At 43.7% G+C, this 13,043-nt stretch overlaps 1 protein-coding gene across 4 annotated transcripts in view; it reads left to right on the forward strand.

Moving 5' to 3' along the window:
• The window catches only part of DCAF1 (DDB1 and CUL4 associated factor 1), an 82,951-nt gene extending 70,479 nt beyond the window's left edge, over positions 1 to 12,472 (forward strand). For all 4 annotated transcript variants that reach the window (XM_082702151.1, XM_082702150.1, XM_082702152.1 and 1 more), the window contains 2 exons: positions 7,112 to 7,364; positions 11,486 to 12,472. In XM_082702151.1, coding sequence (XP_082558277.1) covers positions 7,112 to 7,364; positions 11,486 to 11,544 — 312 coding nt within the window. In that variant the 3' untranslated portion in view covers positions 11,545 to 12,472. The remainder of the gene's footprint in view (positions 1 to 7,111; positions 7,365 to 11,485) is intronic.
• The last annotated feature ends 571 nt before the right edge of the window (positions 12,473 to 13,043 follow it).

Genomic DNA, 13,043 nt, shown 5'->3' on the forward strand with positions numbered 1-13,043 from the left:
GAGATTAGAAAGGGGCATGGGTACAGTATTTGTTAGGACTTCTATATTTGTGGTGCAAGAAGGAAAAACAGTGACTTTCTTGTCATGGACAGCCGAAGTCGAGAGGGGCGGGCTCAAGAGAGCCCTAACGAGTGGTCCTAGGACCCAGTCCATGGAAGAACCTAAAAGCTTCTAGCTGGGAGGGAACTAGGTGTCTTTGTAGGCAATGTAGGTAAGTTAGCATTGCTTCTGGATTTTAAGGCTTTTTTCATTACATACTGACACCACTGTACTTAGGGATTATCTGGTGCATTTCATATTTAAAGGATCTCCTTAGAGAACTGGTTTTACTCTTAAGCCCTTGGCATTTTGATTTTGATTTAGAGGTGTATTAGTGGGATATACCATATCTGTCTAAGCACATTTCCTTTGTATTCTGATTTCTGTTGATTCACACATCCTCCTGGAACCTTGCAGTAGTGTTTGCAATATTTACTATCTCCATTAGATTTCTCTCTTCCCTGTGCCAGCTTGATTTTATTTTTAACTTACTTTCCTTTGTGTGCTTCACCTAATTTTAAAATTAGAGATTTAATTTTCTTACAAGTCATTTGCCATTCAAATTTTGTCCTAGTCTAGATATCTGCTCTCAGGTCTTCTCAGATATCCCAGGTATGACTTATATGGCTCAGGGATGCTACCACCTGTGACTGACACCTTTGAATTTGCCTTTTCACCTTAGCAAAATAAAATTAGAAGTATGAATGGTCAGCTGCCACCTGATGAAATGGTCCAGTATAAAGTGCCTATATAAATATATATTTATTTAGAAAGCTTTATTGAGATATAATTTACATACCCCAGAAATGGTTGTCTTTTACAACCATTCAGTAAGTTTGTTTATGTTTCAGTAAGTTTGGAGATTAATAAGAAGGGATGAATGGAATCAACATATTGTTGAATGAAGACCTATATGATGTATTTGACATCCATAAATATTTGGTTCCTAAGTTTGCTAGTTTTCCAGCCTTCAGGTGTTTGATGAAAGCAGAGATAAGCCAGTCACTTATCAAAGCTCATATTATCCATTGGAATTTTGGTATTTGTAGGAAAATTATAAAACCAAAGATTAGTTAATTTGATCATTGTTCATAGATTTTGAAAAGGCAGTACATTTCAGTACATTTCAGCTAATTATAGTTAACCTTAAATTAAAAAAGCAAAAACAAGAGAATAATGCTCTCTTTTCTCCACTCCATTTTGGAATTTGGGACACACTGTCTGCTGTGCTTCCTGTGTGTTCTCCACTCCCTAGAAGTGGATGGTAAGAATCTTTACTGATTACACACCTCCTGTAAGCCTGGACATTGATTCCTGAAAGGTCGTCTTCTCCCCTCTAAATTTTTTTTTTAACTTTTTAAAAAAAAGATTTTATTTATTTATTTGACAGAGGAGAGAGAGAGAGATCACAAGTAGGCAGAGAGGCAGGCAGAGAGAGAGGAAAAACAGGCTCCCCGCTGAGCAGAGAGCCTGACGCAGGGCTTGATCCCAGGACCCTGAGATCATAAGGCAGAGGCTTAACCCACAGAGCCATCCAGGCGCCCTCCCCTTCCCCTGCTAAATTTTTAAAGTATCTCTGAGTTAGATTCTGTCTGTGAGGAGAAAAATACAAGTGTTTATGACTCTGAAATGAGCTTTTACTGATTGCTAACACCAGGAACAAGTGTCAGAAGGAGAAGCAGGAGTTTACCTTTTATAAAATATGACATGTTGAATGAATTGTCAAGGGAGTATGCTTGGTTTTTATTATTTATTTAAAATATTTATTTACTTGAGAGAGAGAGAGAGCACAAATGGGGGGGGGGGCAGCAGGCAGAGGAAGAGGGAGAAGCAGGCCCTCCACCAAGCAGGGAGCCTTGTGTGGGGCTTGAACTCAGGACCTTGGGATCATGACCTGAGCTGAGGGCAGACGCTCAACTGACGGAGCCATCCAGGTGCCCTTAGACTCAGGTTTTAATTACATTTTTATAAAGCTATCATAGTTTTTAGATTAACAGTTCTTAAAGCATGACCAGAGGTTTGTTTTTCTAAGAGGTTGGTTGTATTTTTGAAGATAATACAAGCTAGAAACTATTTCTCTTGAAAATGAGACATGTATTCAAGAAGAATTTTGAATGGTCTAGAAACAAATGCACTAATTAAAAAAAATCAAATTATTTAAGTCCTAGAGAACAAGACAGTTGGATGTAGCAGAGAAGGTCAGTGGATTACCTGGAATCAGCTTTTTGGTTCTGTCACTGGGAGTCTGTGGCTAGGGTATATTACAGAAAAGGAGAACTTTAGAACCAGAAGGTACTCAGAGGACATCTTCATTAGGGTTGCCTTCACAGTTCCTGGGCAAACTTTCTGAAATTCACCTGGGTGAGCTTCACTTAGAAAGGCTGGTTCTGTCAGCCTGGACCCTGGGTGAGGTTTAGGAATATTTTGGAAAACTTTTTCCCAGGTGCTTCTGATGATCACATCTGAGAAGGAGCCACTGATTGAATTAAATCACCTCTTTAACAAGAAATTGAGTTTCACGGAAGTTGGCATTAGATCAGTAAATAGTGCTTCTGCTGTATTTCTGGAATAAGGGCCATGTTGATGGAGCTCCTGGGGTTTTGGATCTGGAAATGGATAAGACCATAGAGAGCTGGAGAGACTGGAGACGAGGAAGAGAAAGGGAGAAAGTGCGTGAGGAGGGAGCATTCGTGAGGGTAACGGGAGTGGACAGGAGGGAGTCCTGGGGACCTTACATTTCTGGGAAACAGTAGTGAACTGGCTGTGAAGCCACTGGAGTAGGAGAAGTGAAAGATATGTGAGATTTTCACCTGGTAACTGGGAGAAGTATAGAAGTTGCTGGCTTTAATGGTGCTTTGAGTTCAGTTTTAGAATTAAGAGATTTTAAGTTTCTGTGGTACAAATGGGTGGAGCCGTCTGAGAGTTCAAAGATTCAGGAATTAGTGGAAATTATGAAGGCAGAAATTAAAGTTGTAGGAACCTCTGTGCAAAGGAGATCCGCAAGAGACCAGGTACAGATGAGCCCCTGTGGAGGCCAGGATTGTTGTCACCAGAGAGAAGCCCCCTGGTTGGCCTCCAGGCCTGCCTGTTCCTTTAGGAAGGTTGCAGTTCTTGTAACAGGAGCAGCAAACTTTTGTTGAACACTTCGTGTATGCTAGCTACTTTCCAAAGAGATTATTTACATACATGCATGCACATTTTCCCCCCTTTAAATGCTAACAACAACCCTATGAGGCGAAGGAAATCATCCCTAAGTCAGTTATTGTATCAGTAGAGTTCAGTGGCAGCATCCTGGCTCTGGAGCAAACACTGTTAATTGCTGCCCTGTGGAGTGCTGTGGGCAAAAGCCGGACTGTCCAGTGTTGGGAGAAGAGAGAGTGAGGGATTGAGTGAGCAAGTGGTGGTGGGTCCCTGGAGGTGGGGAATAGGGTTTGGGTGGAAGCAGTGTGGAGCCTGTGTGGATGGGAAGTGCTTAGGTTATGGCAGCCTGGCCCTCCTCAGAGAAGAGGAGAAGCCAGTGGGGAGAAGGGTGAAGGTGGGTGTGTGGGAGGTGTGGTGGGTGGCTGAGGTAGTAACATCCGGAGAGGACTGTGGCGCAGAGCATGAGTGGAAGGTTGGCTTCCTACTCAGACCTGGGTTAAGTAAGGTTTAGATGTGGAGATGGGACCAGAGGGCAGCTGTCGGAGCTCGTGCCAGTTGACTTCTCTGGATAGGAGGGGAATGGGTTGGTTAATCTGCAGGGCTTTGGGGCTTTGGACAACCATGAAATTGGCTTAGCAGTGGAATTGGGAAGAGTTTTGGTATTCTTCCTATAGGAGAATTCATTAGAAGTTCAAAACATCCTGGCCCTGCGTTCCTCTAATTCTGTTTCCAAGGCCTTAAATTCTTAGAGAATTTTTTAAAACCCCATTATATTCCTAGATCTAAAACCTTATTTAAATGTTGTTTGAGAGGGGCGCCTGGGTGGCTCAGTGGGTTAAGCCGCTGCCTTCGGCTCAGGTCATGATCTCAGGGTCCTGGGATCAAGGCCCGCATCGGGCTCTCTGCTCAGCGGGGAGCCCGCTTCCTCCTCTCTCTCTCTGCCTGCCTCTCTGTCTACTTGTGATCTCTCTCTGTCAAATAAATAAATAAAATCTTAAAAAAAAAATGTTGTTTGAGAGGATTCTGGATTTTAGCAAGATTTTTTTTTTCATTAGGTAATCATTTCTAGTTTGTTTTTTTTTTAAACCACTGTTTGACCACTTTTTAAATCTTTAGATATGAAAGGAAGGGGTTCATGTTGCCAATCAGGTACTTAAACCAGCAAAGAATCCTCCTAAAATTACTTCCTAGACTCTCTTCTGAGTTCAGCTACAGAATTAGATCCTACAGTATTTTGTTTTCCCTCCCTCCCTCTTTCTCCTTTTTTCTTTCTTTCAAGTTTTTTTTTTTTTTTCTTTAAATCTGAGAGAGAGAGCACTACAGGAGGGAGGGACAGAGAGAGAGAGAGAAGCAGAATCCCCACTGAGCAGGAGCCCAATGGGGAGCTTAATCCCAGGACCCTGAGATCATGACCTGAGCTGAAGGCAGATGCCCAACTGACTGAGCCACCCAGGTGCCCCAGATTGTACAGTATTTTGGACAGATCTTGTGAGTGCGTTTCATGATTCAGGTTTCAGATTTAAAATTTAGAAAGTAAGTTTATGGCCATATCCATGTGTAACAAAATACATGTTAAACCAGTATTGATCATTAACCATAGAGTTTAAATGATGGAGTGATTTATTTTACTTGAGATTCAGGTAGAGCCTCCCCTTCTACTCATGTCCCTTACCTTGTCATGGTCACATAAATTCTCATGGTCTTCTAGGATGAATATATATAAACTATTTCTTCTACTACAAAATTAAGTAAAGGTTTTGAATTCGTAGTCTTCTGGAAGAATTTGGAACGTTTTCTGTAGTTCAGAGCTCAGACCCTGATTGACGTATTTTTCTAGGATTTCTTTTGATTTAGGACCTTCTTTGCATTTCTCCTGGATCAGGTAGGCTTTGGTGTTTTTAGAAATGAAAAAGAATGGTTTTCCTAAATCTGTTGGCTAAGAGATGTCTGTTTGGACCACGTAACCTGTTACATACCTACACAACTGTGGACCTTTAAAAGTTATGGGACATTGAAAATTTATGTTAATTGCCCAGGTTCTCATGCCATGTAATTGGCAGAGCTAGGATTCTTACCCAGGTGTGTTTGATCCCAAAGCCTGGGCATTTTCTCCTGTCCCACTCTTTAAATAATGCCATATGTGTAATCAGTAACTATGTATTTTAGGATCAAAACTAAAAATAAAAAAGTTATCTTAAATTCGAAATGAATAATTATATTGTCCCATAGAGGCTTAAGAAACACAGGGCTTTGGATACTTTTTTCTTTAATGTACTCGTTTTTAACTGTGGTACTTTATTAATGGATTAGAACTAATTTTGGTCAAGGCCATGAAAATATGCCTGGAATAAAGAGGCAAAAATTGTAATCTGGTAAGCACTTTGGATTTTTCCCTGAATCTTGACCCTTCTCCCTTTTTCCAATATTTGTGTGAGCTGATAAGCTTGTAGGGGTTAAGGAGCATGTCTGTGTCTCAGTTTGTCATTACTGCCTCTAAGCACTGGTAACGCCTTTCCAGTAAGTGAATACTTAGTAGCCATCTGTATGGAGGAGATAATGTGGCCTAGGCTGTAGAACAGTGGTCTCAGGCATCATATGTATTTTCATATTCAAGCATGTGCAAGCTGTGGTCTAGACCCCAGACACTTCTGTACAAGTCTTAGGTTTACTGAGTAAAGGGGTTAGTCTTTCCCATGTAGCTGCTGGAAATTGTTAAAAGTCTTAAGTCAAACAGCATATCAAAAAGTCTCTAAGGGGTGGTTCCAAAATTATCAAAAGTCCATAAAGGCATGGCTACTCTAATAAATATGAGTGTACTTTATATTATAGCTGATGAACACTAGTGGCCAAATAAGGACAAAATTTTAGGTTTTATTTGATTGGCATGCAGCAACACTTAAAAATGTATTTTACGCTATTTTTTTTTTTTTCTGTATACGTTGGGCTTGTTTTTTCTTAACTTTCATTAGGCTGATGTTTTAAATGAATTTTATATTTTATTATTGCAGGAATTAGAATACTTTTGCTACTCGCAAGGTTGGCACTTGGTGTTCAAGCAGAAGGAAAAGTGAATGATGGTCATATTTACTTGGGAACATCTGTTATCCTTATCAAAACAGGGGTCTTTATTTCCTTTCAACAGGAAAGAACATAATTTGGATTCTAGTGCAAAGTTGAAATTTGTGGCAGAGGCTAGGGTGTACCCTTTCAAAGCCCAGGGTACCCAGAGCCAGTAATATATTTCATTAGGTTTTTTTGGTAGTTTTCCTGATTTTGGAAAGATCTCTTAAGAATGGAGGGAAGGACGGTTTCTCTAGCATACTTTGTGTGTGTTTTCGTGTGTGTGGCTTGTAATAGAAATTGTAGATACCTGTTAGGTTCTGTATTACACAGTCAGTTTTGTTGGACATTTAGATCATTGGATACTTATGATAGGGCTGTTAGAGATTTACTCACTTCCTTGGTTATAAGATGAAGGGCAAGACCTTGAAGGGCTTTGGAGCTAACTCAGCAGCTGTGTGCTTCCTCTGTCTTGTTAAAGCATTGCTTTTATGTTCCAGTGGCCCAACTGATTTCACTTGGCTTGGTTGATACAGGAGAAGCGAGAAGAGCTCCCTTGGTTTTATTAGTTATTTAGGAATCTAAAATATTGATGGCTGAGACATCTGTCAATGAATTTTGTGTTTTCTTGGATAAGGACTGTGTGACCAGTAATGCCTTTGTGGAGTGACCAGTAATCCTTGTCTAAGATGTGCTTTGAGTATCTTGAGGAACCTGTGTCTGTCTCGATCTTCATTAGATCACCTAGATTATCACTCTTTACTGACAGTTTCTCCCCAGTCCTTTGGGAAGAAGGGAAAGACTGCCCGTGTGGCCCACATGGGTTAGGTCTCTGTGTTTTTTCCTAATGGACCTCATGCTCTCTTACCAGGAAGAGGAAGAACAGGAGGAAGAAGATGATGATGAAGATGATGACGACACTGATGACCTAGATGAGCTTGACACTGACCAGTTGCTGGAGGCGGAGTTGGAGGAGGATGACAACAACGAGAACGCAGGGGAGGATGGGGACAATGACTTTTCTCCCTCTGATGAGGAGCTAGCAAACCTTCTAGAGGAGGGAGAGGATGGGGAGGATGAAGACTCTGATGCAGACGAGGAAGTGGAACTGATCCTGGGGGACAGTAAGTCTAGGGCCGACCCTGAGGCTGAGTCTTGGCACCCAGGGGAAGGTCCCTTCCCTATACTCTCCCAGCAGGCAAGCCCCACTTGGTTGTCACAGGGCTCCTCTCTCCACCTTCCTCAGCCCATCTGTAGGTTCACCACTCTGGCCCCTTGAGAAAAAGCAGTTTCACATCTCTGATCCTCCGCTCTCTCACCAGACTGTGTTGCTAAAAGGCTGTTATCTCATCTTTAAAATAGAGGTTTGCAAACTTTTTCTGTAAAGGTTGGACAGTTAAATATTTTACGCTTTGTGGGCCATATGTGTCTCTTGTAAGCCTTTAAGCCTCAGCTCTGCTGTTACGATGTCAAAGCAGCCAGAGACCAGGTGTAAGTTAGTGATCATGGCTGTGTCTTAGAAGTAAAACTTTACTTACAAGAATGCGTGGTAGGCTTGGTTTGGCCCATGGGCCGCAGTTTGTTGACTCCTGTTTTAGAGGATTAGCCTTAGAATGGAAGGCCAAAAGTAGTTTTTCCTGAGGGGCAGAGCTGGAATGGGCAGCTGCTTACAGGGTGCTGTGCCTGCTCCTTTCTAAAGTTACAAAGTAAAAGCCCTCTTGTGGAGGAGTCTTTTCCTGTGTTTTTGCCTGAGGCCTCTTAAAGGCCAGGTGACAAACGTTTCTCTTTGGCTTGTTTTGTCATCCTTGCTTCCTCTAAATTATGAAGTACAAGCTCTAATTTTTCTGATAATTTCCCTTTAGGACAGGTTTCTGAGGTCAGGTTTTCTCCTGACTGTGCTAACGAATCCTGAATAAACCAGCTACTAGTTCTAAGAGTCTTCTAGCTCTGCAGTTACATTCTGCCCACTTCAAGAGGATCTGTCTGGCAGCATCACAGATGTATGTCACTGTTGACAGACGTGTGCTTGCTGTGGTCCTGGTTCTTGTGCTGCCCTAACTGGGGAGTAATCCCTGTGATACCCAGCCATTTTCATATAGCTAACCAGGCCAGTGTGCTCGCACCTGGGGCAGGTATGATGCCTAACATGGTAGCCAGTAACTGCATGTGGCCATTATTATTTACATTAAAAATTCATGTCCTTATTTCATGTCCACATTTGACATATTTGGTAGCCGTGTGTGGTTACCATATGGAATAGCATATTTGATATAGAACATTGATATAGAACATTTACAGGATTTCTTTGTGCTGGCCTAGGCCCACCTTATGCCAAGCCTCTTCATTGTAGAGCTTGGTTTTTATAATCACTGGTGTTTGGTGGTAGGAGGAGGAGTATGTGCACACATGTGTGTGGTATCAGAGGGTGGGCGACAGTACTTCTTTAAGCCTTTGTGTAAAACATTCTGTTCCATAGTGACCCAAATGCATTTTCTTCGGGATAAATCGTGTATGTGCTTGTAGCCCTCAAATTGAAGGCAGGATGTCTTAGGGGAGACTTTTCTTAAATAAGTCCTCTTGCCAAAGTTGTGTACTGAGGAAGCTCTGTGCAGGCTCTGCCTTCTGTCTGTTCATGCGCTGCTTACCAGCTTCCACACTTGGGGGTTGAGGTGATTCAGTGGGGAGGACTTGCCTTGTCCTAGCCGTGGTCAGAGAGCCAGGGCAGAGGGATTAAGGGCAAGGCCACATATGACAGTATCACGAGTAAAGGGGCAGTTTTTACTGACCCTTTTTGTCATCTGTGAGTAGGGCCACGTGGGGTACAAGTTCTGTTTCCTTCCAAGTAGCAAGGTAGGCCGGGAGAGCTACTGGTGCTGGTTTGCCTGGTATGAGAGTAGCACCAACTTTTTTATTCTTAATTTGAATATCAAGCCACTAAATTTGTATTTGGCCTGTAAAATTACTGCCTCCTTTAACTGTTCAGGAAATTCCTTCTTTAAGGCCTAAGAGGTACTGGAAAAACCGTAATTCATTAGCAATGAGGATATGCCTTTATTGTGGTAGGAATATTTATGATGTGAAAATGCCCTAATAGTTGACAACTTGAGGACTTTTCAGCTTGGGCTCTAGAACTGAGGTGGTGATGCAGAGGTGGCACGAATAGCATGTCCTGCACTGGTGTTTGAGAGCAGCCTCCAGGGGCTTACATCAGAGTAGGCAGAGGGAAATTCTCTGTACCCTTGGTTTGCTGATATTTTGCTTCATTAATCATCTAGGCCATTAGCTCTTAACCTTTCTGAGTTTATGGAGCCTTTTAGGATGTGAGACTGAGACTATAGAAAACCACATCTCTGTGCCACCCCGTAACTGTGCAAGGCCCCGGATCCCAGAGAGACCCAGTGATTGGTTGCAGATGCAGAATCGCAGCTCTAGGAAGAGAAAACACCTTGACCCTGAGGTCTTTTGTGTGTTCTCTGTTCCAGTCAGTTCTACCGTTCCCAAAGCCTGGATGTTACAGAGCAGCAGGTTAAACATTGTAGGGATTGGTTGTTGCCTTTGCCTCAAGGGCCTTTCAGGAGAGGTCCTGACCAGAGTCTGGGATCCGGTCTCTTCAACACTTGAGGATGCAGAAAGGCTGAGGAAGGTAGAGAGAGAGGAGCCCTGTGACCACCAAGTGGGAGTCTGTGCCCAGGCCCTGAAAGTTTTCTCAAACACTGCACCTGATAGTTGCTTATGTAAAGATTGTGTCCCTGTCCTCTTCCAGTGGCATTGATACTCCGTACATGTGATGCAGAGTTAAGACTCTTAGCCGCTGCACAGCTGGTGGCCAGGTCTCAGGCCAGTGGTGTGCATTGTGAATCTCAGATTGTGGGAGCACTGGGGGAGTCTCTGGAGGTTTGCCATGGCCCAGGACACCGCACCGGGCTCAGCTTTGGGGGGGGCCAGACCCTCCCTTTCCCTGTTGGCAGTTCCTTCTGGAGGTCTTGCAGCAACGATGTTGACGACGCTGTTCAGCTCAGCTTGTCAGGTGTTCCTTCTCCCCACTTCTCGCCAGTAGTCAGGCTGAGCTTGCGCCCTTTTACACCCAGAAGCACTTTTTCCAGACCTCTCTTTTTTGTTTACATTCAAGACTTTCTTGTATCCCAGCCATGTGGTCGTTGATTTTCTTTTATCCACTGCAGTTTTCTTCGTGAAGGGGATATGGGGAGTGCTGTGGAACCACTGGTGTCCCTCTGATGGGAGACCCACACACAGCCTGGGGGCTCAGTCTGTCTGCCCACTTCCTTGGAGACCTTATGGTTTCGCAGCTTCCTGAGCTGTCCTCAAAAGGGGGCACCAAGGCCTTTCCCTTATCTTTGCTTGGCAAATACCAGCATCCTTAGGAGCTAGGTAACCATGTTTCTCTCCAGTTTTGATTAGCCAGACATAGTGTACCTCATTTTGAAGTTTCCTTTGCCTAGTTTCACTCCTCAATGGATCCTTCCAGAGGTGTTACTTAATGTGGTCTATTCACTGCCTGAGAAGGCAGATGGTCCAGCAGAGGGCTTCTCCTGTGCAGGAGACATGGTGCCACCTTCTAGGATGTCCTGGCTGCTCCCTGCTGGCCTCCAGCCTCAAGTTTCTGGGTACTTGTCCTCTGTTATTGCCACACGCTGGCCTCTTCCTTTTTGGGAACTTGTTCCCCACTGATTATATTCAAAGGCATAAATCCTGGGTTGACAGTCTCTGCCTTTATGAGGTCTTCTGATAAGAGTGTTGTTGAGGAATTTAAAAGAAATCTCATTCTTACTTGGGCTCAGCCTGCCTTTTTAGTGGCTGTGTGTGTGTGTGTGTGTGTGCACGCGCTTGCGCGCATGCATGCATGCAGGGGGCCAGGCAGGCCTGTGCGCCCGCCCCGGAAGGATGTGAAGGGCGTGAGGCCGAAGGGCTGCGGAGGTTCACTCGTTTCTCCCTCAGCCCTGTCCCTTCAGCGCCCCCTAATTAGGAAGAACCTCTAGAAGGAAGAGAGCATTGCATCCAGGCCCTGTGAAAGGTGCAGGAGCAACAGGTCCCAGGCATGCCCACTGTTGCCAACAAGTATATTCTCCAGAGCCAGCTCCAAGGAGTTAATTGGTGTGTTTTCTTTTTCCTGGAAACGGGTGATTAACTTTGCTCAGGTCTAAATGTATGTGTATGTAGGGGCTTCCTTCCGGAAAGCTTCCTCTAAGCCTGGTGCATAATCTAGTCTCTCCCTCTTACCTTTCAGCGGACAGCTCTGACAACTCTGATTTGGAAGATGACATCATCTTATCTCTGAATGAGTGAGGAGCCATTCACCATGTGGAAGACATTCTTGACAGGCGAGAAACTGAGTCAGATGAATTGAGAACACCTTCCTTTCCCTTTATCTCCCAGGGCTGGCTTTTAAGGAACTGCATGCCCTGCATTCAGAGGATTATGGCTTAGAGAGCCTCACGGGAACCTGAGGGTCCTTCTAAAACAATAACAACCACAAAAAAGACAACAGGGGTTAGGCCCTATTCTGCTTCCCCCTTCTCCTAGGACGGACAGCTCTTTCCTCAAGGGGAAAAAAAAAAACATGTCTCTGGGGTTATTTCACAATATATTTTCTTTGTATAAGGTTCTTTACTTAAAGAACAAGAAATAGTTTTTTATAAAATTTGAAAAGAAAAAAAAAAAACAACAAAAAAAAAACCACCAGGCATTTATAACTGAGGGTGTGAACTTATATCCACCAGGTCTCTTGTCCCTGCACTTCATTTTCTATGGAAGAAAATGATGTCTAAAGAACAATATAGAGGCATTTTTACATACGTATTTAAATGAAAAGGAAAATCGTGGTTTCTTAAATTGATAAGGATTAAGAATATTTTATTATAAATATAATATATGATTTTTTTAACCTGTTCTGTTGCCTCACATGCTGTCAGGTTAAGTGATTTTCCTTCGTGCCAGAGGTGGGGAGGAAGGCAGTGCTTATTTGCTGAGTAAATGCCTAGATTCACCCACCTTCATGGTTTGGGGGCAGCAAGGTCGTTGTGGATATTGGTTTTGTGGAGTTGAGGATATAAGTTCACTCCCTCTCTTTTTCTTTGTGATTCAGTTTTTCAAAAATTTTTTCTTCCCTTTCTCCCCAATGTGGAAATTACAAATCAAAGGCCTTTTTCTTTAATGTAAAGTGTATTTATTTAAAAAAAATACAAAATAAACTACAAGTCTGTCTTTGTTTGTTTATGGCCTTTCCCTGTTCTCTTTTACCAAGGAGTGGTGGTCCCTTTCCCTGCAGCTCTAGCCAGCTGGTGGAGAAGAGGCCTTCTGAGAGAGGAGTCCAGGATGGTGGGAACTCATTCTGCCCAAATAAAGCACTCGGGGGAGAAAAGTAGCTTAGTCACAGTGTCTAACCCTGGTCTGCTGCCCTCCCCCGAGGGAGTATCGGTCAGTGCCTGAGCAGCACGCTGGGGTAGTGGAGGAGGTGTTTGGGCTTGGTCCCCTGTGGACACATCTGTCTGTCCTGGGTTCTGACTTAAGAAGGCAGCTCTGCAGTACAGATTTGGCGGAGCTGGGGAGTTGTGCAGGAACATGCTGGCAAAGCTGAGGAGTGGTCACCGCTATAGTTGGTTGGGTGACCGTCATTACTGTTTCCTCAAGGGAGAGTTAACAGCACACGAGAGCTGTCCTTCCCGCTGGGCAGTTTGGGGCAGCGGGGGCTCAGGCAGGCTATGTGTAGAGACTGGGCTCTGGCCTCCAAAATCAGCCTGTGGTCGTGGAACTGGGGTACTGCCGGGGGAGTGCCACGTGCTCTG

The sequence above is a fragment of the Mustela nivalis genome (assembly GCF_964662115.1).
Source record: "Mustela nivalis genome assembly, chromosome: 1".
In the NCBI taxonomy this organism is placed as follows: Eukaryota; Metazoa; Chordata; class Mammalia; order Carnivora; family Mustelidae; genus Mustela; species Mustela nivalis.